This window comes from Varanus komodoensis, unplaced genomic scaffold (assembly GCF_004798865.1).
Source record: "Varanus komodoensis strain SLA01 unplaced genomic scaffold, ASM479886v1 scaffold10, whole genome shotgun sequence".
NCBI classification, from domain to species: Eukaryota; Metazoa; Chordata; class Lepidosauria; order Squamata; family Varanidae; genus Varanus; species Varanus komodoensis.
In genome coordinates this window covers 20,904,472-20,932,308 of record NW_025335269.1, presented here as the reverse complement: position 1 = coordinate 20,932,308, position 27,837 = coordinate 20,904,472, and the positions used below count along the sequence as shown (strand labels likewise).

Genomic DNA, 27,837 nt, shown 5'->3' with positions numbered 1-27,837 from the left:
CATGTCAACGTGTGTTCCCACTACCCTTCCTGGGCACCACCTCATACAGGTTCATCTGCTCTGATACACCCTGAGGCTAAATTTGGGGGGAAACTTTCATTTTGAATTCCAATCCTGGAGTGTAATTTTTCCTTGGAAACTGAAGACACACTTATAATAGATGACTGTCTTACAAATGAAAATGCTTGCAAACAAATATGTGCTTGGTACACAAGCTTCAGTATATAATCTGGCCACTGGTCCCATCTATCCTCATGCAGTGTTGATACTGACTGGCAATGGCTCACTAGGGTTTCAAGAGCAGTTTTTTCCAGCCCTACCAGGAGAAACCAGGACCTGAACCCAGGACCTTCTGCATGCAAAGCATGTGCTCTACCACTGGGCAACCGCTCTTCCCTACAGTACTGAATCTGCTTGTGCCCATGATGATGTCCAAAAATGGTGTGCCCAAGCGTTGGGTTCACTCTCTTGGCACTCCTGCACCAAAGCCAGACAAGATCCAGACACAGGGCTTTCTTCACTCCAATTTGCCATGCAGTGCCAGCCATCTTGTCCTTGAACTAGGAAACCCTACTCCTTCAGTTTGGAGTGATTCAAGGAAAGCGAGGGTTGCTCCTCACAAGCACAGAAGGAGTATTGTTGCACCCAGCATTGTCTTACTATTGAGTGAAAATGGGGTATAATCAATAGAGGCAGCTCTAAGAGAAAATAAGCCTGCATATTAAAAATACGAACATCTTTTACATCTCTGATTTCAAGATCAAGGGGATAAAATCCCTTGTACTGATTAAAGCTGGCCAAAAGTGCTACTGCACCAACACCAAAAATACATTAGCTCTCAACAACATTGTACATTTAGTTCAGGACACCTCAAGGAGAACCACAGTCCCCAGAATAGTGGCAACATAAGGCTAGCTGAATATGCATTTGGACTTTAAACTCTATTCTGCAAATAGGTAAGAAAAATATATAAAACATACGTGATTTATTGTTTTGCTGATCTGTGGTCTTGGTTTATATTTGAGGTTTGGTCTCTGTGACCAGAAAAATGGAATTGATCCTCGCGTCTGGAAAGCAGAACAAACAGAAAAGTAAAGCATGCTGCACTTTATCAGTACAAGTTCCCAACTAGTTCTGGCATTTTAGCTTAGCATAAAACAGCATTAAGTAGGATAGGCAAACACTAACTTCTGTACAAAAAACAAGCTATGCTACCCAATAAAATAAACATACCTGGACAAAAGAAGCTTTGCTCCCATTGTAATGTATAATCTGTTCCGTTTCTACAAAATTAGCTGCATGACCTTCAGAATCAATACCTGTGAGAGCAAGAAACTCAAAATCATTGCTATTTACCTACAGCAAAAGTCTTACATATTATTTCAAATCTTACCCAATATGTCATTCTGGTGAGAACATCCATTAGGTAACATGAAGGGGAGGGGGGAGAACCACACTAAAAACCCAAAGTACATTTTGGAACTGCCAAAAATGCTAAGGGGATGTTGTGTCCTGCAGATATAGCAGATTATGTTACCTTTGACAGTTCTTGGAACAATAGACAGCCAACCTATTTCTGCCATAGAACATAACAGTTGTTTTTAAGAATTATATGGTTTAAACAGAAATGATGGAAGAACTTTCTCCACCAGATAATGTAATGCAAAGAAAAATAGAAGTTCACTGGGTACAGCTGGATTATAAATTGCATCTTATAAATAGGGAAAGCCATTTTTATATTTTTATTTTGGCTTTCACCTGTTCTCCAGAACCACAGAATGGCTTTTTGTCCTCAAAAACAAGCCTGCAAATTAGGAAAGGCTCTTGAGATATCAAGAGTTGCACAAGACCATTCAGAAGGATTCAGGACAGAGCAGACATTCAAGCATGTGTTTCCCAAGTCCAAATCCAAGATAATTACACATTTACCTCAGGTCTAAGCAAAAGCATTTTCATACAAGCACACAGAACTTGCCATTTAATGTAAAGCAACAGTCATCTGAACTGTCAATATTCAGTTTGAAGTTGCTTTGGACTCAATGAGAAACTTTACAGGTATTTCAATTATCAGAGACATTCTCAAGCAAACTTAGTAGCACTATGTGGCAGACAAAAGCAGCAGTAGATGAAGAGATCTGGAGATCTTTAATGTTTGTGGAATATTTTTCTACCTGAGTTGGCGTAATAAAGGTACTATCCTAATATGTAACTTGGATTTGGTTCAAAAGGCTTGTTATGTGTAACAAGGTGCAAACAGTTGTCCCCTTTCAGATAGCTCTCAAGGATTTGTCTTACCTCTCACATAGTAGCGCACACCAGCTCTGAAGCAGCTTCTTCGGGAAATAAGAATCCAGTCAAAATATTTTCCATTAATGGAACAAGAGTGCATAATAATAACTGTTACAAGGTGATGTGTTAAGGAATACATGTACACACATAACACAATAAAATTAGAAGGAAAATGGTATTACCATCTCTTAGAACAGTGAATGCTTGCTATTATGGAGATCTTCTCTATTTCATACTTCTTTAATCGTAAGAGCCAGTACATGCAACACTGTTTTTAAAAAATGTTTTGGATTTTTAAAAACCTTTTGGTAAGGGGAAGATGCATTCTCCATCAATTTCTAATTCAACAATTATATATATTGAACAAGGTAACTGTATTAACAAATAGTTGTAACTACAACTATGTACAATGTAACTACTATCTATTATAACATAAGATGTTTATCTTGATTCTAGATGGCAAGTAACACATCCTGAACAAGGTGGCTATTGAGATAGGAATTAGATTAGGAAAGGAGATCTTAACTTAAATCTTTAGAACACCTTTAATCTGGTGGTGGTGGTGGTGTATAAGTCATGAAAAAAGCCAGTAATGCTAAAACATTACAGTGTGGTGGTTAGAGTGCTGGACTGGAGACTTGGCAGACCTGGGTTCTAGCCACACTAAGCCATGAAGCTCACTGAGTGACTTTAGGCCAATCACAGTCTCTCAGCCTAACCTACCTTGCAAGGCTGCTGTTGTGAGAATAAAAATGGAGTGGAGAAGAACTATGTAAGCTGTCCTGAGTTTCTCACAAGAGGAAAAAAGGTAGGATATAAATGCAATGTAATAATAATAGAAATAGAAATAATAATGATGATGCTAAAATCCCAATACATAATAAAGCAAAACATAGAAGCAAAACTTTAAAAAGTGCAACTTGCCTTAAAATGTCTTGGGAATATTTGACTTGGTACCAAAATGCTAGCAATGTCAGCACCAGCTGAGCTCCTAAGCAGGTAAGAGCCAGGGATAGGTAGAGGTGCACCTTCCAAGTATTTGGGTCCTAATCCATTTAGGACTTGCACTAGGTTCACCTATTTTTGTGTGTGTGCTATCAGTCATAAAAAAAATAATCTTCTACTCATACTCTTTTACTAAGCCTGTTTACTCAGAAGTCCCACTGAGCTCAGTGGGTGATACTCCTAGTTAAGTATGCATGAAGTTGCCATCTTAAAGTTGAAATGGCTGGCAAGTAACAGGCTCATGTGCCAGAGTGCCGCAGAAACTTAGGAAATTTTTCTAAAACATAAGAAAATATTAAAACATAGCAGTGGTGGCGAACCTATGGCACGTGTGCCGCAACGGGCACACAGAGCCCTCTGTTGGCACGCAAGCCAAGTCATCCCAGCAGCCAAGCATTGGATAGCAGCACACATAGAGGCCATGCACATGCTCAGAAAGGAGTAGCGGTTCCAGGTGATGACATCACAAGCCGCAACTCATTAGCCACGACTCATCCAAGCTTTCGCATGACCAGTCAGTGCGCTGCCAAGGATATATATATATATTTGAGAGCCAGTGTGGTGTAGTGGTTAAGAGCATGGGACTGGGACTCAGACGATCTGGGTTCTAGTCCCTGCTCAGCCATGGAGCCAACTGGGTGACTTTGGGCCTGTCACAGACATTCAGCCCAACCTATCTCACAGGGTTGTTGTTGTGGGGATAAGATGGAGGAGGAAAATGATGTAAGCTGCCTTGAGCCCTTTGTAGGAAAAAGGCAGGATATAAATCAAAAAATAAATAAATAAATATTTGCTTGGAGTGGCTGTGGGTTGTTTTTTCTAAGCTAAAACCTCAGTAGTCAGGGTTTATTGCAGTATTGGCACTTTGCAATAAATAAGTGGGTTTTGGGTTGCAGTATGGGCACTCGGTCTCTAAAAGTTTCGCCATCACTGAAATATAGTAATCTGGAGACTTACAACAAGAACTGCTCTAAGATGGAAATCACAGGCAAGCCAGTGAACCAAAACCACAGTGTCATATCAAATCAGAATTTCAACTCCTGGGACAAGTCATCAAAACAATAAAACTCAGTACCACTGTGTCAAACCCAACATGTTTATATAAACAAGCAGCAGGCTCTGCTAGCATTAAGATACTGAATAAATAGATATAACAGGCCCACAAAGAAAATAGGAGAAGTCCAACACTCTTGAAACCCATTCATTTCAGTGAGTACATAGTTAAGGACATGCTTAACTCTCCTATTAAAATAGTGAGAAATTAACTGCTTGGCTTTGGTAGGTTTATGACCAACATGTTTGGACCCCATCATGTGGAACATGTTCTGCTTTAACTGAGGAAAAAACTCCCACAAACCAAGACAGGTAAAAGATTCTTCGTTTTGAGATTTAGCTCTTTGCTTGGTATGCATTATAGACACTTCAGATGAAAAAGAACCACCACAAATATCACAGCCATTGCATCTGTTTTATCATCATTACTGATGCTTCAAGCAGCAACTACAACAGATAAACTTAAAAGCTTTCAGCAAGCAGCACCTTGTGCATTTGGCAATGGTACTAAGAAACTCCATCCTATAAGGATGAGACAGTTACTGCAGGTAGCAGTATGTTTTAAATTTAGGCAAGCACTAGAAAAGTGTTATGTTAGTAAACCATTGCTTCGTTCAGACAGTTGGAAATACAATAGCTGAACCTTAAGTGATCTTTTTACAGGTACAGAAGCTCTCAATATCTCCTCCCCACAGTTCATTTCAGTAGAAAAAGATTTATATATGCATTTCCATTAAGAGGTTCTCTAAAAGATTTCATATCTTGAGAGTTCAAACAAACTTGATCTTCGGATTATATGCAATTACAGCAAATTACCCATATGTTGGTCCTTATTCAGCCTGAACATCTCCACGTGAAAGAGGGATGTGGAACCTCAAGTTTTATAGAAGTACAAACAAATCTTTAGGGGAAGATCTCCGAATGCCCTTCCTCCAGCCCAGTGAAAATTGACCATGCTTGAGAAAACTGACCACAAAATGCTGCCAGCTTCATGCAATAGCAATGGGCTGATGCGGATCAGTAAGTGTACTGCCTGACTGATGCAGCTACTGAACCAGCCAGCAGCCGAGCATGAGAAAACATGCTCTGCAACCAACAAAGCTGATCATGGGCTGCTAAATAAATACAGCTGTGGTGGGTGGACTGCAAGCAGCACGTCTGTTCTCTCCCATTGGCCCCTGGTGTTCCATGGATTGTTTAACCAGTGAGCTATCATGCTGTACAAACCAAGCCACTGTTAGGGAAAAAGATAAAACTGGGACTTGGGGAGAGAATGGAATGAAGGCATGACTGTTTGCCTGAAACACTGAAGTATTCCACACTGCAACATTTTATAGCAGATCTCACTGGTCGACATCCTAGACACAAATGACATTAGTATGCTTGAATCAAGAACTTTGCAATACTATTAAACAACCATTTCTTCTTCTCCTCACCGCTGAAGAGACTAGTCTTTTTTCTTAGGGGTTGCAGCATAATTTTGAGGCTAATTCAGAAATTAGAGAAGGTATTCAAACTTGCATAAACTCAAGTTCTTGAATTTCCACTTATAACAGGGGTGATCAACTTGTGTCCCTTCGGGTGCGTTACCCTACAACTCCTATCATCCCTATCCAGAGCCAAGGCTGAGAAATGCTTGCATTTTTAAGGCAAAAATATTTTGATAGTCACAAGTTTTCCACTGCTGACCTATAAGTGGCTCAAGGATTTACATATTCTGTATGCTGTTTTGTGAAATTACTTTGGCAGGAATCCCAGCCATTAATGAAATCATGAAAGGATACATCCATGCATAACTGGAATAGCAAACCTATGGAGCTGTAAAACAGGAAATGTAATACTGTTGAAGAACAATATCTGTGTACTTGAAGATAACATCCAAACATGGGAGAACGAAGATAGGAAGCTTACACAACTCTATAACAAGTATAGCATTTGCAAGAAGGGACTTATTCAAGACACCCATACACATTTATAGATACCTGCTTATACAACACAAACTTATAACAATATATCAGAATTATGATCCTTACACATTATTTCATCTTGTAAGATAATTGTGGTAACTCCATGTTACACACGGGGGAGAGAAAACAGAGTATAGCTTTCTGAAGGCCATCTAACAAGTTCCTACTGGCATGAGACTGGACACACAAACCAAGGGGGAAAAGAAACAGGAGATAAAGAGAACTGTTAGAAATACACCCATCCCTATGTAGGAGGATTGCTTATCAGTTTGCTGTTCTAAGTTTAGAAACAATAACAGCATTCTCTGTTTTCAGCAAGTTTTATAAAGTTATGTGAGACTTGTAAGATAGACTTTTTCCAATTTACAGCCTCTTGTATCGTGTACTTCCTGAAGTAAAATATGGACCAAAAGAACTTCCCATTCCTTGTTCAGGCTCTCAGCCCCTATGGCACATTAGCCCTAGATTTAGAGAAGGATTTCACATTACTTACCAATTGTATGAATATGGTGAAACCTGAACCAAGACTTTCTGACACACAGCTCTCACACACTACAGTGGCAAAAAATGCTATCTCCCCCATGTTGAACCTAACAAAATTCCACTGACAGTATAGGAATGCTGATTGGGGAACTGTAGATTTCTAAAGGTGACTACTTGTAGAATTTAGCATTTGGACCAGCCTAAGAAGAGGCACAGAATAGCCCAGCATTGTCAAGCTATAATAAAGTTGTAGGCTAGAATGAATTTTTTTTACAAACACTTTCAAGAGCTGCTATTCTGCTAACACTGACAATGTTAATGGATTATTATGGCTATTAGTAGTTGCTGAGAAATTTCAAGGGACAACTGTGGTTGCTTCCCTAAAAGACATGTGGGCTAAATATGTATTAATAACTTGCATGCCACTTGTCAGTAGCTAAAAGGTGTTAGGGTGGTTAGCCAACTAATTAATACCAGGTCTTGGCCAGAAAAGATGGCATCTTGCATGCATAATTAAAAGACTCTTACTAGACTGCAAGAAGCTTACAGAGTGCATCTGTTCCACACAAAGAAAGGGATGTCTGAGTCAAATATAATTTTTGAAGCAGAAAACTTCCAAATGATGGATTAGGAATTATTCTAGTAAACCACTATTAATGGCTACAGCGATGGAGCTCCTGAATTGTTACAGGCCTGCACTCTGAATTACTTAAAACCTCCTCAGAGGTCCTGTTATAGTTTCACCAATGAGTAGTGTAATGTAAAAAGATGGAATTTGTTTTCTTGTGCTATGTGGTAGTCCATATCTGGATTAGCCTCACTCTTCTCTTTAAGCCTCCCTCTAAACTACCACAACCAATGCTTTCGTCTCCCAGCCAATCTTCCCACGCCCCCATACACTTTGCCTTTAAACCTTGCCTTTTCCCTTACACTGAATTCTCAAAGGTTCTGTGTTGAATATCATTTCCAAGTCATTTCTACATTGTCTAAAAGACAGAGCAAGGTGTAGATACTAAGCAGAGATTAAGTTTCAGTAATTGTAGTAGCAGAAGTAGAAGTGCAGCACTCCATGGAAAGAGAATTGCTGTAGCTACTGGAAAGGGTTATGTAGAGCCAAGAGAATGATCATATGAACTGGCTATCCCTACACACTACATTCATTATGAGTGAACCTACAGTATTAATACAATCTATAGTTTTCTGCTCAATTGGCATTTGCAAGAAGTGCTACGAATCCATTTAAATAAAGCCCATTTGCTTTTGTTTTTTTTAATGTGTAACCAGATGATTTAGTACAAAATGAAAGGTTCCACATTGTTATCACCAACTGTTGCAGTGATCTGAACTAGGAGATACATGAAAATGAGCAAACATTCAAATATTTTGGATAGTATGTTAAAAATATAAATGCACATTACCTCAGGCTGAGCAGCAAATTCCCTAAGAAGATGCCCATTCCATACAAACCGTGGATCTGCCTGTAATAAATTGAATCACAAGATATATTTTAAGCACCAAATATCTTGTTTTGAATAACAGGTTAGACCATAATTAATGATACTCAGAGTAAATGCATTGAAATCATTTGGGCATAAGTTAGTAATGACTAACTTAAGAACCATTGATTTCAATGGATCTACTCTGTATGGCTAAGTTTGGATCCAACCTAATACTTTTGTGAATTGCAGCTGTAAGCTAATCCCTTTCCCCTCCTATCTCAGAGTTCTGACACATACAGATTTCTTTCCCAGAAAACAATGAAAGAGTTAGTAAGTGGATTATTAATTCCAAAAGCTACATCCTGAATGAGTAATTTACAAGTTGAAGGATTCTGTTATTGTACCTAGGTCACCACAGTGCTTTATAAGGTGTTCTTTAATTCATTTGAAATACAAAAGTCTTATTAATTTGCTCTATAAATTTATTATATTTTATAGATCTATCAAGAAACTGGGCACAGACATCCTTACCCTCTCTAGCAGGCTCATTTCTTGAAACTCTGGACTGGTATTAGCCAACCGTTGTAAGGTGTGCGTTAAGTCGTATGTTGTAGAAAAATAAAATCCGTCCACGCTCAATACATGGCTAATCATTGCTAAAAATACTTTATTGTCCTGTAACTGTAAGAGGAAAGATATTATTTACCATGCTTTCTGTATTTTTCCCTAAAAGCAAATACAAGTTTTCTATAATATCCAACAGATATCTTTCAAGATGTTTCTTTTAATGAGGACAAAGATAAAGCTTCCAGCTGTTGTAACAAAGTTCAACTCCATTTCCGTTATAGGTCATTAGAGAAACACATCTGGCTTTTAGATTCAAAGAAACAGAACATTGCTATATGCACAGTTCTAATGAACACTTGCTATATGCAATGTTACATACTATACTTTTATTTTTAGACATTGCTCTATTGCCCAAAAAGAAAACCAGGCTTAAGATGAATCACTTTGAGTCAAATCAACAAGTCTACAGAAGGGAACAAAATGTGGTCTGGTTTTGTGATTATTTTCAGTGTCCAAAGAACCCTATGTACACCTAAGTTTCCACCTGCATAGGATGGAGTGTGGACTTCTGCCAATTTTCTCTTAAAGCTGCATCTCCACTAGCAGCATTGAATTCTGATTTGCAGAGTGCCCTCAACTTTCAAAGCAGCACTTCAGGGGGTATGAGATGATACAGTGAGAAGATTTCTTTTCAGAAAATGGCCCTTTGGACACCAGCCTAAGTACTAGTTGTTGAACAAATTAAAAAAGCAAGCATTTATACAATACTTCAACAATCAAAATCCTTAAACTTCAAGGACATGGATAAAGAGATTGATGTTTATTTCATCTCAAACAATCTGCAGAGAGTTCTGCAGTAGTAGTCAAACAGCATTTTTCTAGTACCAAATTTACTCCTACCTGAATATCAGTTAAATGCAGCATTGTCTTTTTGTAAGAGAGGATATCAAAGTCAGTTGCCTTCCAGACTACATGACTGAAAAATTCTCCCACTTTTCTCTTTTTTGTTATGACAATAAGGTATGTGCCTGTAAAACAGGAAGATACTGGTCAGCTGTTTTACTTACCCCTGCTTTTTTTGAACAACATTTATAATACATAAAAGGAAACTAGGCTAGTATATGGAGTTTCCTGCCTTTTTTCTAATAATGCCTTCTTAATGTTTTTGCCATCAGGTCTTAAGACACCTGTACCCTGCCCCATCTTGAGGGCTGGGCATAATTACTTTCTATCACATGGCTGATTTCATTTCCCATGGGCTTATCTGGAAAGCAGGTTTACTTAAACTACTTCATATTCATGATGACTCATGGTCACTTTGGTTTTAAGAAATAATTCCAGCAGCACATTCTAGTCTACGATCATCATTCTAGAAGCCGGCAGGTGGGGAACTGCAAATCTAAATGCATATCTAAGTAAAAATCATCCTCTGCATCAGGAACAAAAACAACAGGGAGAAAGATTGTATCCTAGCCCTAACATGCTGCTTATATGCAAGTTGGTTTTTAAAAACAAGAATAATTCTCAGCAACTTATTCATTTTAATAGGTCTGTATATTTGGAATTCAAACTCTCTTCCTGCTGTCGGCTTTGTGAATAATCAAGTTGACATGCTGAACCAGGTTGTGTCAGTTTAAGTATGCCCAAATTGTAGCTTCAAAATGCTTACGCATGCTTTTCTTCTCTACCACCACCTCTTTAAAGTAACAGTTATCAGTGCCATTTTCTTTCATTTCACCATGAAGTCTCATACCTGCCACTAGACGGATTGTTCCCAAAATGCCATATATCTGCCTGGTAACTGCTGAAGGTGGAATATCTTTCTTAACTGCAAAGGAAAAAGCAGCACCAGCAGTTACAATATACCAGCATAAGGCCTGTACCACATGCAGTCAAGCAAAATGCAATAACGTGGTCGAAACCATATTGTGAGCATCATTAACAATTTACTACTAAAATTAAACCTAAAAGCTTTCTGGGGGAAACTTAACACATGGGAGTACAATTAGCATTTTATGCAATGTCATTCATATAATGAGATTCTTTTCTGCACAGACTGGAGATGCTGAAACGTAAAGATCAACATTGTTCTTGGTAGTTCCTAGTACTTCTACATACTGGTTAAGAAAGACATCCTTAAGAATAGACCCAATGAAATTATGACCAACTCAAAATCCCTTTGATTTCAATGGGAATACTTCCAATATGACGCAGCCAGATCCAACCCACTGTCTCATGTCCTCTCACCCTTGAAGGGCTAGTGGCTATGGATGAACAGTGACCAGAACACAACCAGGAAAATGATAAGGGGGGAAAGTGGCTGGTATCATCAACAAAAGACCTTTCAAGCATTGATTGAAAGCATTTTAAATGATTTCAAAATGCGAGGAATTATCTACATTATGTAAGCAGACTGGTTTGACAGTCATTCTAAGGAAACCATGGGAATTATTTCAAGGGAAGGGTTAGCAATCTCTGTCTTGTCAGCTCTATTAACTGCAACTCCCAAGGCCAATTGTAAGAAGGAAGTGTTCTTCCTCTCTACATCAAAAAAAAACATTCAATTCTGAATTCTCGTCTTTTGTTTGCACACCTTAAGTGAACTGGATCAAACTGCTGTTTTAACAGTTTACTGTAAAGAGAACGTTGCACAACATTTCTGTACAAAGCTCCTTACTTGGCAAGAAGTTGTAAATCCATATGCAGACAATACAGCTTCTGCAATGTGGATTAGATTCAAAACTTCAGGATGTGCATGTAAATGAAACACAGTGTAACTGTTTATGACCTCATTGGCAAAATGCACTATTGTGAATCAGGAATGTAATATCATATAATGATGATGCTTCTAATTTTATTCAGATTTTATTGACAGTTACTTTGTAAATTAAAGAAAAGATCTAATGTGTAGTACACAGTTCTGAAAATGAGGGTGAAGAGATACCTGTAAGAGTGACCTCTGTGGAGACTCTGTCAATGCCAAGTACATCATCTGCTCCATCATCACAAGCTTCCACATAAAACTTTTCTGGTGTTATGTGCCTAAGACATAAGAATAATACAGGCTCACCATCAGAAAAGCAGCAGCGTTTTAAAGTATGATGGAACATTATGACCGCTAATAATGCTTGACAGAGATACTATGCTCCCATTCAGCGGAACTATGAAGAAAAAGAACACGGTAAATAAAGGATAGGACTTGCTTAGCACAAAAAAGGAGGTGCAATGCTCAGATCGAATTAACTTTGAAAACAAGTCAAAACATTCAAAAGCAAGAGGCACTCTCTTCTTAAAAGTTCAGGATCTTTCACATATGCAGCATCTAATACGTCATGTGTAGCTCCTCTCTTGGTGTTTCACCAATTCTGTTCCCCGATATCTCACTACCTTCCAGTCTCTATCCCCATGTTTTGGTTTGTCTCTTCGGTCTCTAATGACCCCCCCTTTTTTCAAGAGTGTTCTATAGACAGTACAGAGTATACATGTGATAGACTGATATACCATAAAGCTAGGAACCAAGAGGCCTTCAATTTAAATATCACTTCAACCACTAACTCGGTGTCCTTGGACAAAACAGCCAAAAACTAAAACATATGTTAAGCACATTTTAAATTTCACAAATGGTTTTTAATGCTTTCATTAAAACAAAAAGGTACTTTGGCTGCAACAGCACACATCAGCAAGTTACCTAACTGCATTTGTGCGGACGGACATGTAAATATTTTAAGAGCAAATAATGCAATCTCATTTCCATATTTACAAGGAATAGCACCTATCCAGCAAAAAAGCCATCTCACTTTGGTAAGGGAAGCATATTAAAACTCTTTTTTTTATTGGTCAAGGAACTTAAGTTTTGACAGGTTCAAACATAGCAATACAAGGTGAGACATGGAAATAAGTAGTCTACAAGATGATTAATGAAATTTCTAAGCTTTGTTAAATAATTGAAAATGATTAAAAGTCCAGAGAGGGAAAAAACACTGAGGAGTAGAAGTGCATATCTGAAGAAAGCTGCAGACATCTTCATCTCATGGCAACCTCATTACAAGGCATTTAAATTTCACCAGTGACAAGCAGAGAGTCACTGACAGGGCAATTAAACAAGGTTAGCAATGTCCAGGGTTATCAGCTGAAAAGGAAGGCATTTGTTCCTTGATATTTCAGCCTCCTGATTTCACACTGTCTTTTCATAAAAGCAAAGTTTTTCTTGTTTTTATTTTTCAGAACACATTTCTGAGCCTCCAAACTTTCTAACTTCTTTCTCTGATCACCTTTTCTCATTCCTTTGAAGCAATAGAGGTGACTAAAACGAGACAAGATATCAAATTGGAATTTAAAGATGCAAAGTAGGAAAAAAGTAAAGCATGTTACATAGAAAAGTGCTAAAAGACAATAGTATGTGAAATCAGGTGGCAATTCCTATAGCTTCTTCAGCTACTTATCAAGTTTGCTGTACATAAAATCCCCTTTTCTACACGGACAGTGCAACTTAAGGCTGATTCCCTGTGCATGGATATCACTTACAGTTAAAATATGTGAATTGGCACTTCAGGTGCTATGTGGCATATGAACATCCCTTGCAGAAATTTTGCCAATGACTAAGTCACAAAAGCATATCAGGTAATGTTGCTATTACTGATGTATCCTCCATCTGTGATTGCGTTCCCCAAGTTGCTGCAAGTCAAATATTTTGGACTACAACTCCCAACACTCCTGACCATTGGAAAACTGGCTGGAGCTGATTTAGAGGTACTATTCCTTTAGTATTTCTACCCAAATAAATATAGTTTCCATGGTTCCGATCATCATCTATTGTTGTTATCAATACCAGTAAGTCTTAGGACATGGTTGTTTATTATTTTTCAAGTTAAACAGGGTACCTACAAAACCATTATTTCTTTCCTAACCAGTAATAAAAATCAGTATTTTCTCTTGTACCAAAGATGTCCTTCAAAATCACAACTTTCTTCAAACTTGTGTTTCTGGTAAACTTGTCAGGATAGAAAGATCCACTTCTAGATCAAAGTGAAATCTAATTACTTAGTGTTATGGTGTATTCAATACTATTTCTGGAAATATTGAAAAGTCTTGATCTGTGTGTTATTTTCTCACTTCCACCATTTTAAACAAAGGATAAGGGTGTGCTTCGAAGACAAAGTACTTGCAACCACTAATAGTCATTTAGAATTTATGTATTTCAACCTTACTACCAGAAGTATCTTGTTGTTTTCCCCCAGTCAGGGAGAAAGACATTATGGACTTACTCCTTGATAGTCTAATGGCATCTAAAAATAGCATTGTATTCAGAAGCATTTTAGAACACTTTTAGTACTTACTGAACCAATTTTAATTGCAGTAAGGTACACATTTCCATCACAAATGCTCAATATTATTCTAATATAGGAACCTCCTTAATGCCAGCTACCACATATTGCTGAGAGAAGACTCCAAAACAGGCATATGCTGTGCAGGGCAATGTTACAGCACTTGTCCATCTTCAAGTTCTCCAAAAATGAGGAGAATGACCCTGCATTAACATTTATACAGCACTACAAGCATGGGCAATTCTATAGGTTCTATAACATGTAATGTTTGAAATCTGCCTATGTGACTGTACCTGTCAAGTTACTCCATGAATTCAGTAATTTTTAAATGCAACCACCTCTGAGTCTAATACAGCTTGCTTTAAAGAAAACAGAACAGCAACAGCTTGCTTTTATTGAGGCAAAAATACAATCTGATATATTTCCACATTCATTTCCTTTTTTTATTAGGGTTAAGATGCCAATCAAATATGTCTGATAATAAAGGTACAAGTGAGAGCTCCCTGTTCTCCAGACTTGCAGGAGTCTACCTCCCTCATATAAGTTGCACAGCTGCCAGACAGAAAAACAGATTATACCAGTAGCAAGACACCTTTGAGCCCCATGTGGCCTGCAGGCTGCCCATATGTGCTCTGAAGTATCAACATGGCAAGTATGCAGCTCCACATTCCTCCCTGTATCACACAATGGGAGGGAAGCAGAGGAAGAAAGCAAAGCAAAGGACATGAAGGTGGGTCAAGTGACAGTCTGGACTGGCATATAACAGACATTGGGACCAATAGTCTGAGTCAAAGATGAATTGAGGCCATACAACCCCAGAGACTGTAAATGTTATTAATTTCCACATAAAATGAGGACTTGCTAATGGAGACAAAATTAATCGCACAAGTAAGAGCTTGGATAGCAGAGTAACTAATACCCTGATAAAATTAATAATCAGATGCATATGTTGGGCTGCCAAACACTAATTCTAACACAGTGGCAGCATAAATTAAACTATTTTGTTCAGTCATGTTTCTTTCATGCTGTTGTTGGTAGTAGGAGGGGAACTAAAGAAGGAGCACAAAGCAAAACACATTGTACCCCTTCAAGAAAGTGATAATTTAAATTTGTTACTTCCAAATTTCATGGGAGAAAACAAACCAAACCAAACCAAACCAAACCAAACCAAACCAAACCAAACCAGAAAAAGGGACAAAAGGGACAAATTATAGATAATAATGACATTTTTGTTCACACAGCATAGTCTTCATTCCAAATGTCAGCATAGAGCTCACATCATACTATTAGAATGCAAGATGTAACAGTAGCTTCTTCCATACATACTGCATTCAAGTTATACCCATTACTAATTCAATTTATTGTCCAAGGATTTGATTCTAAAAACTCATGAAAGTAGATGGATACACTCACTAATTCTGCCAGCTCAAGTCAAACACTGCCATAGCATCACCCATGGACAATCTTGCATCATGACTGAGCATTGTTTCTGTGTGGCACAACTGTGCTTACAATAGCACACCAAGCAGACTGATAACTAACTGTACTCCATGTTCAGAGGCTATTATTTTATGGTTTCATTAACTGTTAAAGAAGTCAGTAATTCCAGCAACCTAGAACATGAATTATGAAGTGAATACAGTAGGCTGTACCTTCTTTTCTGAATTTATGTTAAGAAACTGCAATTGTATTGTTTAATAGCACTTCTACTGACTTCAGCGAAGGCCTCATACATATAAACTTAATTGTTGGTGAATTAACATGATGGTATCAGCTATTACTTTAGAATATTTAGCATACATTCCTTAATTTAAACTGAATTTATCTAAGTTCTTATTTACTTGGAAGGTGGACTATTCCATTTCAAGATTTGTCACTGTGTCACCTAAGCACTGGAAGCATAGTTGTTGAGAAAGGACAGAGAGTATAGTGAATTCATATGGTACCTACAGCTGATAAACAGCACCACAACACTGAAATAATCATTTTATATTTTAATAAACAAACATTACAGTTAACTTTTCTTTGCTCTGGTTTTCCTCAGAGAAAAAGCACATACAAATCAAATGAACCACTGAATTAGGCTGTTAAGATAAAATAAATATCTGTAAAAAGCTGCTTGCACATTCCTCCCCATATGAGCAGACAGTAAAACTTCAAATGTATACCAGGTCATACAGGAAGAAAATTCTACCAGAAGATCAACAATAAATTTCCACATCAGGGAAATTTGGTTTCTGCTATCACCTTCACAAGCTAAGTACAGGAAGCCCTGTTTGAAACACAAATATTGTCCTGCTACAATACAAAGGAAGACAGTGAACTGAGAGATATAGATTTTCAGTGATCACTAGACTCATTATATCATTCATTATTAAATACAACAAAGACTGTACAATAAATAAAAATAACAGCTTTGCTATACCAGAAAATTTGAACACCAAAGAATCTGAACACTTATTTGGAAACTAGTTTCACTGGTTCCATAAAACCATTTTTCTATGTAGATGTGTTTAATGTTAGAATGTTGACTGCCTTTCTAGATACTATTTTCAAAAACCTTTTTCTGATGTCTCTTGAGTCATAATTCTAGGAACCACGTATGTTCCTTCCTTTGATATTTCTCACACTATTAGACTTTTACTTTGATCACCAGTTACCTTTTTTCCTGTACATTACAGTGTACAAGAGAATGCAACCTACTCTCCCTCATTGTATTATAAATAATACAATTATTAGGCAAGACACCGATGTAGATGTACTTTTCAAGAGTTACAGTGAAAAGATGGAAATATAGCACGGAGAGAGGAACTATGACCCATCAGATAGTATGAACTAAAACATCCATCATCCTGAAACACTGTAAATGCTGGCTGGGACAGATGGGAGCTGGAGTTCAACATAATCTGGGAGGCCACAGGTTCTCCACCTGACATAAAGAAACAGGTCAACAATGGGACAGAAAGAGCATACAGCTATAAAGTGGATAAGAAGCTAAAATGAACTGAGAAGCTGCTCACATGTTAAGAATTTACATAAAACTTATGTTTGAATATTAAGTATGTATTAAACAAAACCTCTAGTGCTAGGATAATTATGCACCGTTACAAGTTCTTACATTGATAGCTTTCAAACAAAAACAAAACAAAAAAGGGCAAAGCTCTCAAATCAAATAACACAGACTCATTACCTACAAAATCCTTTTCTAACCAGATGCCTTAAAGATGTGTTCAACAACAACTCCCAGTATCCCCCAGGGTTAGTCCAATACATCTGAACAACACCAGGTTGGAGAAGGCTGATCGACAACTAATTCCAAACTAAAAGCATTAGACCCTGAGGTGTTCCCAAAGTGCACATTGATTGTTTGGTGGCAGACCACTGAGAGAAAATAAATCTTGCTGGAGAACAAAACAAGGATAAAAAGGGACAAAGACTGTTTTTTGTGAGAGTAATCAATAAAGGCAAATGTGATTTTAGCAGTGCAACATGAAGCCTTCAGAGGAACAGGAATGTCAGATGTGGAAAAGACATTAGAGATTCCTTGCCAAACACCAAAGTACCTTGGGATGGGGGTCAAGTAGTACATGATTTCCACTCAGCAAAGCTAATGAGTTAGAGAAGGAGCGCAAACCAGGATATAGGAATATCTGATTGGGCAAGTAAGTTAAATGGAATAACTTTGAACAAACATTTCAATTTGATATTTTCAAAACTGGGAGATTCTGCCTTTATCTGCTGATTGCTTCTTCCCAGAAATCCTTGAGAAGGTTCCAGGTGAAAGCTGACACCATCTCAGAACCTGGTAGTGCCTAAATGGAAGGTTTGCAGCCTCCGCCCACTGTCCATCTGGAGACTATAATCAACTGCGGATTCTAGGGCTTGAACAGGAGCCCCCTTTTCTCTCCACACACCCTTTTGCTCGTTTTATTATCATGCCCTGATAAAACGCTCTGACGAACTCAAAAACTTACACAGCACATTGCGACCTCTGGACTGGCCTAAGTAGATAGCGTGACAGAGCTCACTAAATGTATGTTAGCATATTTCTCTCTAGAAAAGCTTATGTGAATGAGGTATATTTGCCAAGAGAGGCTAGGAAAGGCAGGTGTATAACCAAGGGCGGCTAGGTGGCTCAGAAAGGGGAGAAAAGCCAGTGGGCCGTGGAGGGCAAAAAGAGGCCAAGTGCAACAAAGAAAATGTTCGCTGCGAGTCTGCTGGGGGGAGTCGAGGGGGGACCTGTGGGGAGGAGTGGCTGAGCTAGCGAGGGCTTTTTTCTTCTCCTTCCTGAGGTACAGAGGAGAAGAGGAAGGGTGGGGTTCCCCCCTCTCTCTGGCCGGTCACTCACAGCTTCAGATTCTCGTAGGCTCCTGCTGCTACTGCTGCTGCTGCCGCCGCCGCCGCCACCATGGCCCCGCCGCCACGTCCTGCTGCTGCTGCTAAGTGCCGCCCGGCTCCTGCTTTGGTCCAGGTCTCTCCTGTCACCTCCCCTACCTCACTTGACGGCCGCGCTTAGGCCTTCAAGACGGAACGCCACTAGGGACAAATCCAGTCAGAAAGCATTTGGGGCCGGACGAAGGGTTGAACAATGCCAAAGCGGGGACTGGGATTGGTGCAGCCTGGGGGCGGAGACGGGATGAGGATTGTGATGTTAGCCTTGAGCTCCCGGCATCGACGAAAAGGAGTTGGAGCAGGATTAGCCGAGAGCTTCCGTGTAACTCCGCCTCATGAAAGTGGGGCAGGCTGTGGGCGCGACCCTGACCAGTGAACGGAAGGAAAGAATCAGTGGAGATGTTGATTGGTTGGTTCACTGAGGTTCCCCGCCCATCGTTCCCCTTTGAGCGGGCTTACAAGCCTTGAGCAAGTAGAATTTAGAAGACAGGCAAAAGAGATAGGCTTGTAAGAGGGGCCAGTGGCGCAATGGATAACGCGTCTGACTACGGATCAGAAGATTCTAGGTTCGACTCCTGGCTGGCTCGGCTAATTGTTTTATTTTTAAATACACTGAAATCTAGCTTCATTAAGATTGCCTCTTGGTTCTTTTTACAGTACATTGCACATTTTCCATTATAGTAAGCTAAGTTACTCCATTTGGAACTGGATAAACTTGCCAGATAGTTTCTACCTTGTATTTTGCTCCACCAGTCACACTCCGCTGTCATCGTGTATGGGAAATAGCTCTTCGTACCTGTTACTGAATTCTGGTGGCTACTTGTCCACAATTGCAAACATAAGACAGAGACTCCTGCTTTTGCTGATTAATTGGGAGCTCCTGATGTATATTCTCCCTCCGCAAAGATTTCATATATTGTTAATGATCGTGGAAAGGGCAATTCATTTACGTTTAGGGATTGGTGGACTGTCCTTAAAAAGTCACTGTAAAGAGATTTGTGACATCTTAAATACTGATACATTGATTACACAGGGACTTTGGGGGTTCCTATACAAGATGCAACCCTATTCAATTTTAGCTGGAAAAAAAGCTTACAATTCCCAGTATGTCCCTGGCCATGGAGGGAACTGCAGGAACTTGTTTCCGTTTGAATGGAATGTGCTCTAAGACACCTAGGTCCATTTTGTTCGTATTAATGCCTGAGCAGATGCCCTCATCCTGTACTTGTATTCTTGTACCGGGGTCCTGGGGGGGGGTTGGGGGGGGTTACTGGAATGCAGGTCGTGACATTTGCCTCCCTTGATTCTCATCTTGTTAGATTCTGATTCGAAGGAGGAAATGTCTGATGCCCCTTGCTAGCATGACCAGGAAAGGCAAGACCGTCACCTACTTTGGAAATCCTCGGAAGGGTTTGCCCTGCAGAGGTAAATGCTGTAGCAAACATATTTTTGTTATTGTTCACAGCTTTCCCCCCACTTTCAAGACGATACTTTCGTCTTTCTGTCTCTCTTTCCTCCATCACTTACCCTTTAGGTTTCCTCCTTCCTTTTTCCTATTGGTCTGTGTTTAAAGTGTAAAGGTTTATTTATTTTGATATATATCCCACTTTTTTCTTATAACACATTCAAAGCGGCTTACATTATTCTCCTCCGTCTGCTCTCAAGCTTATCCGCACAAAAACAACAACCCGGTGAGGTAGGTTGGGCTGACAGTTTGTGACTCACCCAAAGTCACTCAGTGGCTTCATGGCTGAGCAGGGACTACAACCCGGATCGTCTGAGTCCTAGTTCTGTGTTCCTAACCATTACACCACAGTGGGTTCATGACGTGGGGGTCAGATCACCACTTTCACTCCCAGTGAGAAACCCTCAAGCTATTTTCCTGCAGAAGCACAAGTCAGGCTTTTAAAACTTGATGCCTTCGTTAGCTGGGGATAATGTAAGCTATACTACAACCCATCTGACGGGCACTTGGCTGGGAACAGCTTCCTTAGTCATTGTCTTGTCGTCCTACAGGAGGCACTATTTCCCAATCGCCTTCCCCTTCCGGGTCAAAAGAGCAGAAGGGGCGGTGCTTCCGCCCATTCATCGCGCGCACCTTGAGGCGCGCCAGTTGCTTCTCTCGGAGAGTAACGGAAGCGGCCTTGTCTTTGGCTGCTGCCGCGTGCTCAATTTTTTGTTCCTCCTTCCTCGCCTTTGGCTCCCCCTTGCTGGGGAGGACGCGGTTTTCGTTTCAGACCGGTGGAGCCGTGCTTGCCGTTTGGTCACCATGAAGCTCGTGAGGTAAGCCGAGAGCGGAAAGCATGCGGGCCAGGCCTGGGCTCCGGGCTCGCGGGCTCCTCCCCGGCTTTTCGCCCCTCCCACGTCAGCTCGTGCGGCGCCTTTTCTTCTCTCTTTCCTGCTCGATCGCTCAGCCGTTGGGCTCTCCCGGGCCGTCTCTTCGCGGCTGACAGGATTGCTTCCTGACGAGCTCCTAGTCCTAACCCGTCACTCCCCGGAATGAGCCTGTTTCTCCATCAGCAGTTTCCCGCCTCTGGCCCCGCTTGTAACAGGGGGAAATTCGGGGAAGCGGGCCCTCGAAGAGGTGTTTGTATGTGTCAGCATTAGCTTGGTGTTGTAGCCATAAACTTCTTCATAGCCGGGACTTAGTTCAATTTGAGCTGTAGATCGGTTGTTAAAATGTGCTTCCTATGTGTACCTTTGTATTTTATGTTTTTCTGATAAAGATATGTCTTATACTCTTAGTGGTAATGTAGAAGATGAATCTCTTGTGGATGCAGTTTGACCTGCAGCAATGAGAAAGCGGCATCTGCTCTAAGTACTGTTTTCTATGTAAATACCAAGATAGCAATCCCGTGGTCTTCTTTCCATCTGGACTTTTTCCATTTTTCCTGCTGAGAGAAATTCCCAAAGAGACAATAATGGCAATGGCCTACCTTGGGGCAAGGCATGATGCTTTTCTAGGTACACTCCAGTTGTTTTGGCCCACAACTCCCATAATTCCTGGTTATTGACCATGCTGACTGATAAGATATGAGAATTGTAGTGCAAAAATTTGAAGAACATCAGGTTGTTTACTTATCCTGTAGCGATTAGAAAGTTTAGTGGAAAATATTGTTACTATAGAAATACTTCCTTTCACAGTTTACATTTGCCAATGCTAATGCATGGACTTGGACACATTGCTTAGAAATGTGAAGGTCTGAAGAGGAAAACCAAAAGTTTGGGGGAAATATGTGTTCTCCCTCCCATAAGATTTTTTTTTTAATTTGGGGGTTGGATTCCTACTAATTTTTTTCTAATCTTGCCCATCTTAGCCTGCAAAGCTTTCACATATTTTAAAACTGCAACATACATGGGTATTAATACAGGTCCTCTGAGGGCTTGATTTATCCCCTTGGGAAGAGGGCACCCTTTTTCATGTGGTGACCATTGCCTAGTGATCTGTTTTTCATATCCAAGCTACTCTAGCCATTGCACTTGTTCTATTTGTAATGTTCCTGTGTGTTAGGAACTGCTTACTGGGTAAGACTGATTACCTCAGAAATAATAAAAAGACATGTCTTCCATAGCCCTTTTCCTTTTTCTCAACAAAGTGGCAGGATTCCTTTCTGTTAAAAATTCAGAATATTTGCTGGATTGAAGAATCGTTTATTTCAACAGGAAGTTCTTGTTAATAAGAACTACTTGGCCATAGTTAAATTGTCCATTGGCCTGTAGGAGGGTACAGAAGTAAAATCTCAGCCGCTACTAAGTGCAGGATAGTGAAATATTGTTACATATGAGCTAAAAATACTGTTCTGTACAATTATAAATTACAGGTTTCTCATGAAACTTAGTCATGAAACTGTGACCATTGAACTGAAGAATGGGACCCAGGTACATGGAACTATCACAGGTACAGTATTCAAGATAAATAAAATCATGTTAAATTCCTTTTGGATAGCTGTTTTGTTTGATATAAATATTTCATAAATAAGGCTTTTGTTAACTTGGCAGAATATTTGTCACATTAAAATGCTAGAATAAATTATTAGCTATGTGTATTCTTACCTTTCATGCAAAAATATCAGAGGTGCGTACATGTGGCTGTTCTATTTTATTTCTACAATGACCCTATGAAATTACCTTGGTCTGAAAAAACAGTTTATCTAAGGTCACTATTATAGCACAAGAGAGATTCGAGTCTAGCTTTTCCTCATTGAAATCCATTGTTTCAATCACTCAGAAGAATCATTTTTTCTTCTTTTGCCTTAGATTTAACAAAGCAAAATGACTGATTACATTTTCAGTAAACCTTTCATCACTGGATAAGGAAGAAGCAGATAATTATGGCTTATGCCTTATGTATTCTTATGACTGGTACAACCAGGGCAATTTTTTCAAAGGTTTTTGCCTGGATATGTGTGCCTTTCCTATATATGAAAACTCCATCTAAATTAAGTTGAGCTGTGAGAACATAGTTGCATATCTAAGTGATGTCAAAGAGAAAACGATTGAATAGGCAGGGAATATGATTGAGCTTGTTAAAGAAACTTTGAGATAGTAGTGCTGAAACGATTTAAAGAAAAGTCTCTAAAGATGAACAGTTTTTTAAACTGCATTTGTACTTTGTATATTTTTCATGCTTTTGGGTAGTAGCACTTTATAGTTGTACCGTGACTGAAAATACAAGAATCCTGTTTTTCCTTCTTGCAGTAGAGAGTTAAATGTTTTGTCAGCAGTATAGTATATGTTGTATTTTGTAAAGTTATGATCTTCAGTTTGGAAATTGTAGTACTAGCCTCTTAAAACCCATTTGAATTAAATACTTTTTGTATATTTTCCAGGAGTGGATGTCAGCATGAATACACATCTTAAAGCTGTAAAGATGACTTTGAAGAACAGAGAACCTGTCCAGTTGGAGACTTTGAGTATTCGAGGCAATAATATTAGGTATTTCATTCTGCCAGACAGCTTACCCCTGGATACTCTGCTGGTGGACGTTGAACCAAAAGTCAAATCTAAGAAGAGGGAGGCAGGTTAGTGTTCTGAATTTGTTCCCCATGATCACGTTTGTTTGCCGCATAAATGGTAATTAATGTTTTCACTCTTTGCATACTATTCAGAGTTTGTCCTTTTTATTCAGCTGAAAGAAATTAATTATTAGATAGCTGCCTGTCTCCTGCTTTTCTGAGTTGCACATTTTTTGTGATGTTTCTCAAGTTTTGTATCTAGTCTGCTACTTTTTTAAAGCTGATAACATCCTATTTTTCAAAGTGGGTTTTCTAATTCAGTTTTCAGCAAATAGCCTTTAGATCAGTGTAGTAGTGCATACAGGAGCCACAAGTCTCACTTATACTTTCATTTCCTAAACAGGTCCCTGTGTTTGCCCCTCAATTCTGAAAAGAGTGGTATAATACCTTTACTGTTTTTCATGATAGCAGATAAATTACTTTCCAGAGCTTTTCATTTGTAGAACATTAACATTTCCCACTGTTCTATTTGTGCCAATATCAAACAAGCATTTTATCTAGTTAGCATCCAAGAAAACCAGCCATACTTTTTTGTGGAACAAGGGTTCAGCTGAATATGTACAACAGATCTATTTTTTTCCATGTCACTTTTCTGGAGAGGTGGGTGAATGGGGACGAATTACAGGCAAGGAATGAAATAATGAATTCCTTAATGAACACCACGGAATGATGGTTTGTGTCTGTGCCTTAAATTTTAAAATGGTCCAGGTATGGGATTTGCTAGCTCTATATTAAAAAAAAAAATACAAAGTTGCTACAGAATTTGACCAGTACCTTGTTCAAGCAATGTAATATGTTTAGAACAGAACAGCTATGATGATTTTCCCCTCAGTTAAGCTATGTGGCAAAGGAGTGTAATTTCCAAGCTGTAAATAAGATTCTTAAAAGATCAGTGTGTCCTGGTTTTGCTTTTTAAGGACATTCTTGTTTAAACAAAGGGACCCGATGGAAATTAAGCTGTTGTGGAATCTTATACCCAAAGGAGGTGTGGAATTTCCAGTCTGCATAGCATTTCTTAGATTTGACATGCACTTTCTATGTCACTAGTAACTTGCTTACTTGTGATGGAGCTCACAGCATTAACATGTTTTTCCAGTACATTAGAATAGCATTTTTATCCAATGTTGGAAAACAGATGGCTGTATATGTAGGAAAAAATTAATGAAAAGTTCCTTTGCTAAAATGTTCTTCTGTTTGTCCTGTATCAGTCTAAAAGTGAAAATAAAACATAAATTGAGTTTTCAATTTGAATTCTTGTAGAAGTAGGATCTACAAGAACCATCACATTTCACTAGTTTGTACCTATTCAAAAGAAGTTCTCTCTTTTTGTCCTCAGTTGCAGGAAGAGGACGCGGTAGAGGACGTGGCAGAGGAAGAGGACGTGGCAGAGGAAGAGGAGGTCCAAGGCGATAATTTCTTTATAGCTGCTAAAAAAAATACAAGGCAATTCCAGCTATTTTTTGTACAGCTTTTCTTTAGTGACAATTTTTAATAAACGTGTGGGAACTGTTTTGTCAATTAAGTTCAAATTATGTATGTATAATTTGCATCTCATGGAGAGTTCAAATAGGAGTGGTTTTCTCACTTGCCAACCAAAATCTGGAATTTTCCTGGAGTGAATATTCTGACATTTCCTCTAAATTCCCCAGTATTTTGAGATTTGCTTCCTATATAGTTTCTCTTCCAATCACATCTTCCATTATAATTAGTGGATCTTGCATTGTCTATGTGTTAATACATATTGGGCCAGTTTGGACATCCCAGGAAGCCAAAATTCTTAACGAATTCTGTCTGATGCAAAACAAGAAAGTGTGTACACTATGTGGTTCCTTTTCCTATCAGCAGGAGTGGCTAAATAATCAAGGAACCACTGCCTGTGATTTGTTTAGTGTTGGGTCTGAACTTGGATCTCTGGTATGCTGCTTTCCTAACAAGCCAGAATCATGTCAAGGATAAACCCTGGCTTATAGTTTCTGGCTTTTTAAAGGGGAGATAAGGCTAGAGAGCCTGATTCAGACATAATGCTAATTAAACCATGGGCAGAAGTTCCTTGGTTTCTTTAGCTATTCCTTCTTGCAGGGAGAAGTAAGCAAGAGCAATCAGTGTACACAAACAGTTGCTCATTCACAGTAAGAATTCTGCTTTACATGATGTGTGAACTAGGCCATTAAGGCTCAGTTTATATAAGAAATATCTTTCTATCGAGTCTTGCATGGAAAAATGAGTAAAGAGTATACAATGGTCATGAAGCATTCCAAGACTAAAACTATCATTTCCATCCTTTAGTGTAATTTCATTGGAAAGAATTGTGTGGAAGCAATATTAAATACCTGGGATCACCAAAACATTCTTGAACCTTCTTGAATTAGAAATATTTTTTACATCTTCAACAGTAGGCAATGAGTGGCCTGAAGCACTCTTGTATTATCTGAGGGCATTTGTTAGTAACATAAGATAATACATATCTTAGATTTTTCTGTTACAGAAATTGAATATTAGGCAATACATGATACAAGGTTTGTGAAAAGCCTAAAAATGTTTTTCCACAAACAGGATTTTCAGACTCAAGTTGATGCTATTTTGTAGTAATGTTAAGAGTATTGTACAATAAGTGCAACATTTGATTATTAGATGATTTATATGAATTACAATGATATAACTAAACCCTGTTTGTCTTGACCATTCCAATGCAGCTTTCAATTCCTAATATTCTTTCAGTCCCACTCCCCTTTAAAATATGTAAAATAGCTGTAGAAGTGGGGAATATAGTGAACCATCCTCTTAGAACCTGCAGTTTACTTCTATAAGTAACTCAAAAAATTGCCAATGTTTTACATGTAAACATTGATAATTTGAGTAATGAGCAAATAATTCCTAAGAATTTCTAAAAGATACATTTCATGAGTAATAGCAACAGCTTGGTTGGCCAAGCTATTAATTACACATAGAAAAATATGTTCATATATTTCAACTTTCCTGCAGTTCTGTGCTTAAGATACAAAAACATACTTCCACTTAAGGCGAATATTGTTTTCAAACAGGCAGATGGAATTGACCAGTATATATTGCTCTGTGTTTTTGTGAGTTCCTATTCTTTGTTCATTTTTCTCAGAAGCAACAAACCATCTGTTAAAGGACATGTTTCTTGACCGTTATTGTCAAGAGAATATTTTCATTTGATGGTAGTTCTGCATGTCTTGTTAATTTTTGCTGTAGTCTTCAAAGTAATAGTGGAAGTGTCCAGTTTTTAATGTGTTGTTCTCTTTATTAAAAAAGTCAGTAGAGCACCTAGTGGTATACACATAGTGGAGGCTGCCACAAGCATCCCAATAACTGCTAGGGCACCACTGGGATAATCTCTTGTAACCAGCTGCCCCTGTAAGAGAAATTGAGACTGTAAAACTGCAAGCTAGTTAATCCAAAGAAATTGTATCAAGTTTACTTATGTTGGAGAAAGAGGGTAGAGCTGATGTTAGGCTTGATACAATAAGATTATTGTAAAGGAACACTTTTCCTTACCCGCCCCCCCCATGAGCATTGCATCTTGGATATTCCTAGAAGTACCTACAGACACTAGACTCAAGACTATACCATAACTGATACTTTTATACTTTGTACTGAGCTGCAGATTAGTTGCAGTTAAGGCTTGTTGCAGGATTAGACACAACAGGATTGGGTATATGTGTGCTAAGCTGCATGTGATTGCTGCATTTAAAGCAAAATGTGCTAGAAGTTGTAGTCCAAAAAATCTGGATGGCATTAAGTTGAGGAAAGCTGATGTAAATTATGCCTCTAAGCTCCCAGAATTGCTTCCAAATACAAATCTCAGGGCAGGCTGGAATGTTTTTGAGCCAAAGCATTTTTTCAAGTTTACTCCATGTACCTCAAAGTAGCACTGGGGAAACTACCACATGTGGTTGGTAATTCCCTATTTTTATAATGAAAAGAAGAATCAATACTGCTAAAGTATGTATTGAAGGGAATTGTGTGGATTCTAGAAGATTATGGCACATGTTCTTGCATTAAGAATCTGTTGCATCATGTGTATTCATACTTTGCAGGCCAAATCATTAATGAAACTAAACAGGACTGAATCATATTTAGACATATTCTGTTATCAAGGGTGGTTTTCTAATACTGTTAATACTACCAAAAACTATTCTGAATGGCTAATGGTATATCTGCTGTTAACCTCTCTTCCGTTTCTGATCTAGCAGAACTAAAGACAGCAGTTGGATTCTATAATGATTGTAATTCCTTTCCCAAGTACCAACAGTTACATAAGCTCATTGCAATGAGTAAA

The 27,837-nt window shown here is 38.8% G+C and overlaps 3 protein-coding genes and 1 non-coding gene across 7 annotated transcripts in view; 2 read left to right on the top strand and 2 right to left on the bottom strand.

The window, feature by feature from the left end:
- SACM1L (SAC1 like phosphatidylinositide phosphatase) overlaps nt 1-18,805 on the bottom strand; it is a 31,602-nt gene extending 12,797 nt beyond the window's left edge. Inside the window, exons 1-10 of one of the 2 annotated variants that reach the window (XM_044456082.1) lie at nt 18,476-18,805; nt 11,748-11,845; nt 10,557-10,631; nt 9,704-9,831; nt 8,768-8,917; nt 8,216-8,275; nt 6,132-6,165; nt 2,296-2,397; nt 1,234-1,319; nt 981-1,067 (exon numbers count right to left, since the gene is read on the bottom strand). In XM_044456082.1, the coding sequence (XP_044312017.1) occupies nt 981-1,067; nt 1,234-1,319; nt 2,296-2,397; nt 6,132-6,165; nt 8,216-8,275; nt 8,768-8,917; nt 9,704-9,831; nt 10,557-10,631; nt 11,748-11,845; nt 18,476-18,537 (882 nt within the window). In that variant the 5' untranslated portion in view covers nt 18,538-18,805. The remainder of the gene's footprint in view (nt 1-980; nt 1,068-1,233; nt 1,320-2,295; nt 2,398-6,131; nt 6,166-8,215; nt 8,276-8,767; nt 8,918-9,703; nt 9,832-10,556; nt 10,632-11,747; nt 11,846-18,475) is intronic. The other variant, XM_044456090.1, reaches the window with a different exon arrangement.
- A 228-nt stretch (nt 18,806-19,033) lies between these two features.
- Nucleotides 19,034-19,106, top strand: TRNAR-ACG. Its single transcript has one exon. It is a non-coding gene; the product is annotated as a tRNA-Arg (tRNA).
- Nucleotides 19,107-20,621: 1,515 nt separating this feature from the next.
- Nucleotides 20,622-25,052, top strand: SNRPD1 (small nuclear ribonucleoprotein D1 polypeptide). Of its 2 annotated transcripts, none has more exons than XM_044456143.1 (4): nt 20,622-20,802; nt 22,341-22,417; nt 23,349-23,540; nt 24,871-25,052. In XM_044456143.1, the coding sequence occupies exons 1-4, from the start codon at nt 20,789-20,791 to the stop codon at nt 24,945-24,947; spliced, it is 360 nt and encodes a 119-aa protein (XP_044312078.1). In that variant the 5' UTR covers nt 20,622-20,788; the 3' UTR covers nt 24,948-25,052. The 2 variants fall into 2 exon arrangements, with proteins under 2 accessions (XP_044312078.1, XP_044312085.1); XM_044456150.1 differs by lacking the exon at nt 20,622-20,802 and adding an exon at nt 20,913-21,109.
- Nucleotides 25,053-26,293: 1,241 nt separating this feature from the next.
- The window catches only part of SLC6A20 (solute carrier family 6 member 20), a 28,314-nt gene continuing 26,770 nt past the window's right edge, over nt 26,294-27,837 (bottom strand). For both annotated transcript variants that reach the window (XM_044456161.1, XM_044456169.1), the window contains exon 11: nt 26,294-26,910. In XM_044456161.1, coding sequence (XP_044312096.1) covers nt 26,782-26,910 — 129 coding nt within the window. In that variant the 3' untranslated portion in view covers nt 26,294-26,781. The remainder of the gene's footprint in view (nt 26,911-27,837) is intronic.

Bases quoted from the DNA above. Each gene is read 5' to 3' on its own strand.
- SNRPD1 (XM_044456143.1), top strand. The intron at 22,418-23,348 runs GTACAGTATTCA...TATATTTTCCAG, and splicing joins GGTACATGGAACTATCACAG to GAGTGGATGTCAGCATGAAT. The intron at 23,541-24,870 runs GTTAGTGTTCTG...TTTTGTCCTCAG, and splicing joins ATCTAAGAAGAGGGAGGCAG to TTGCAGGAAGAGGACGCGGT.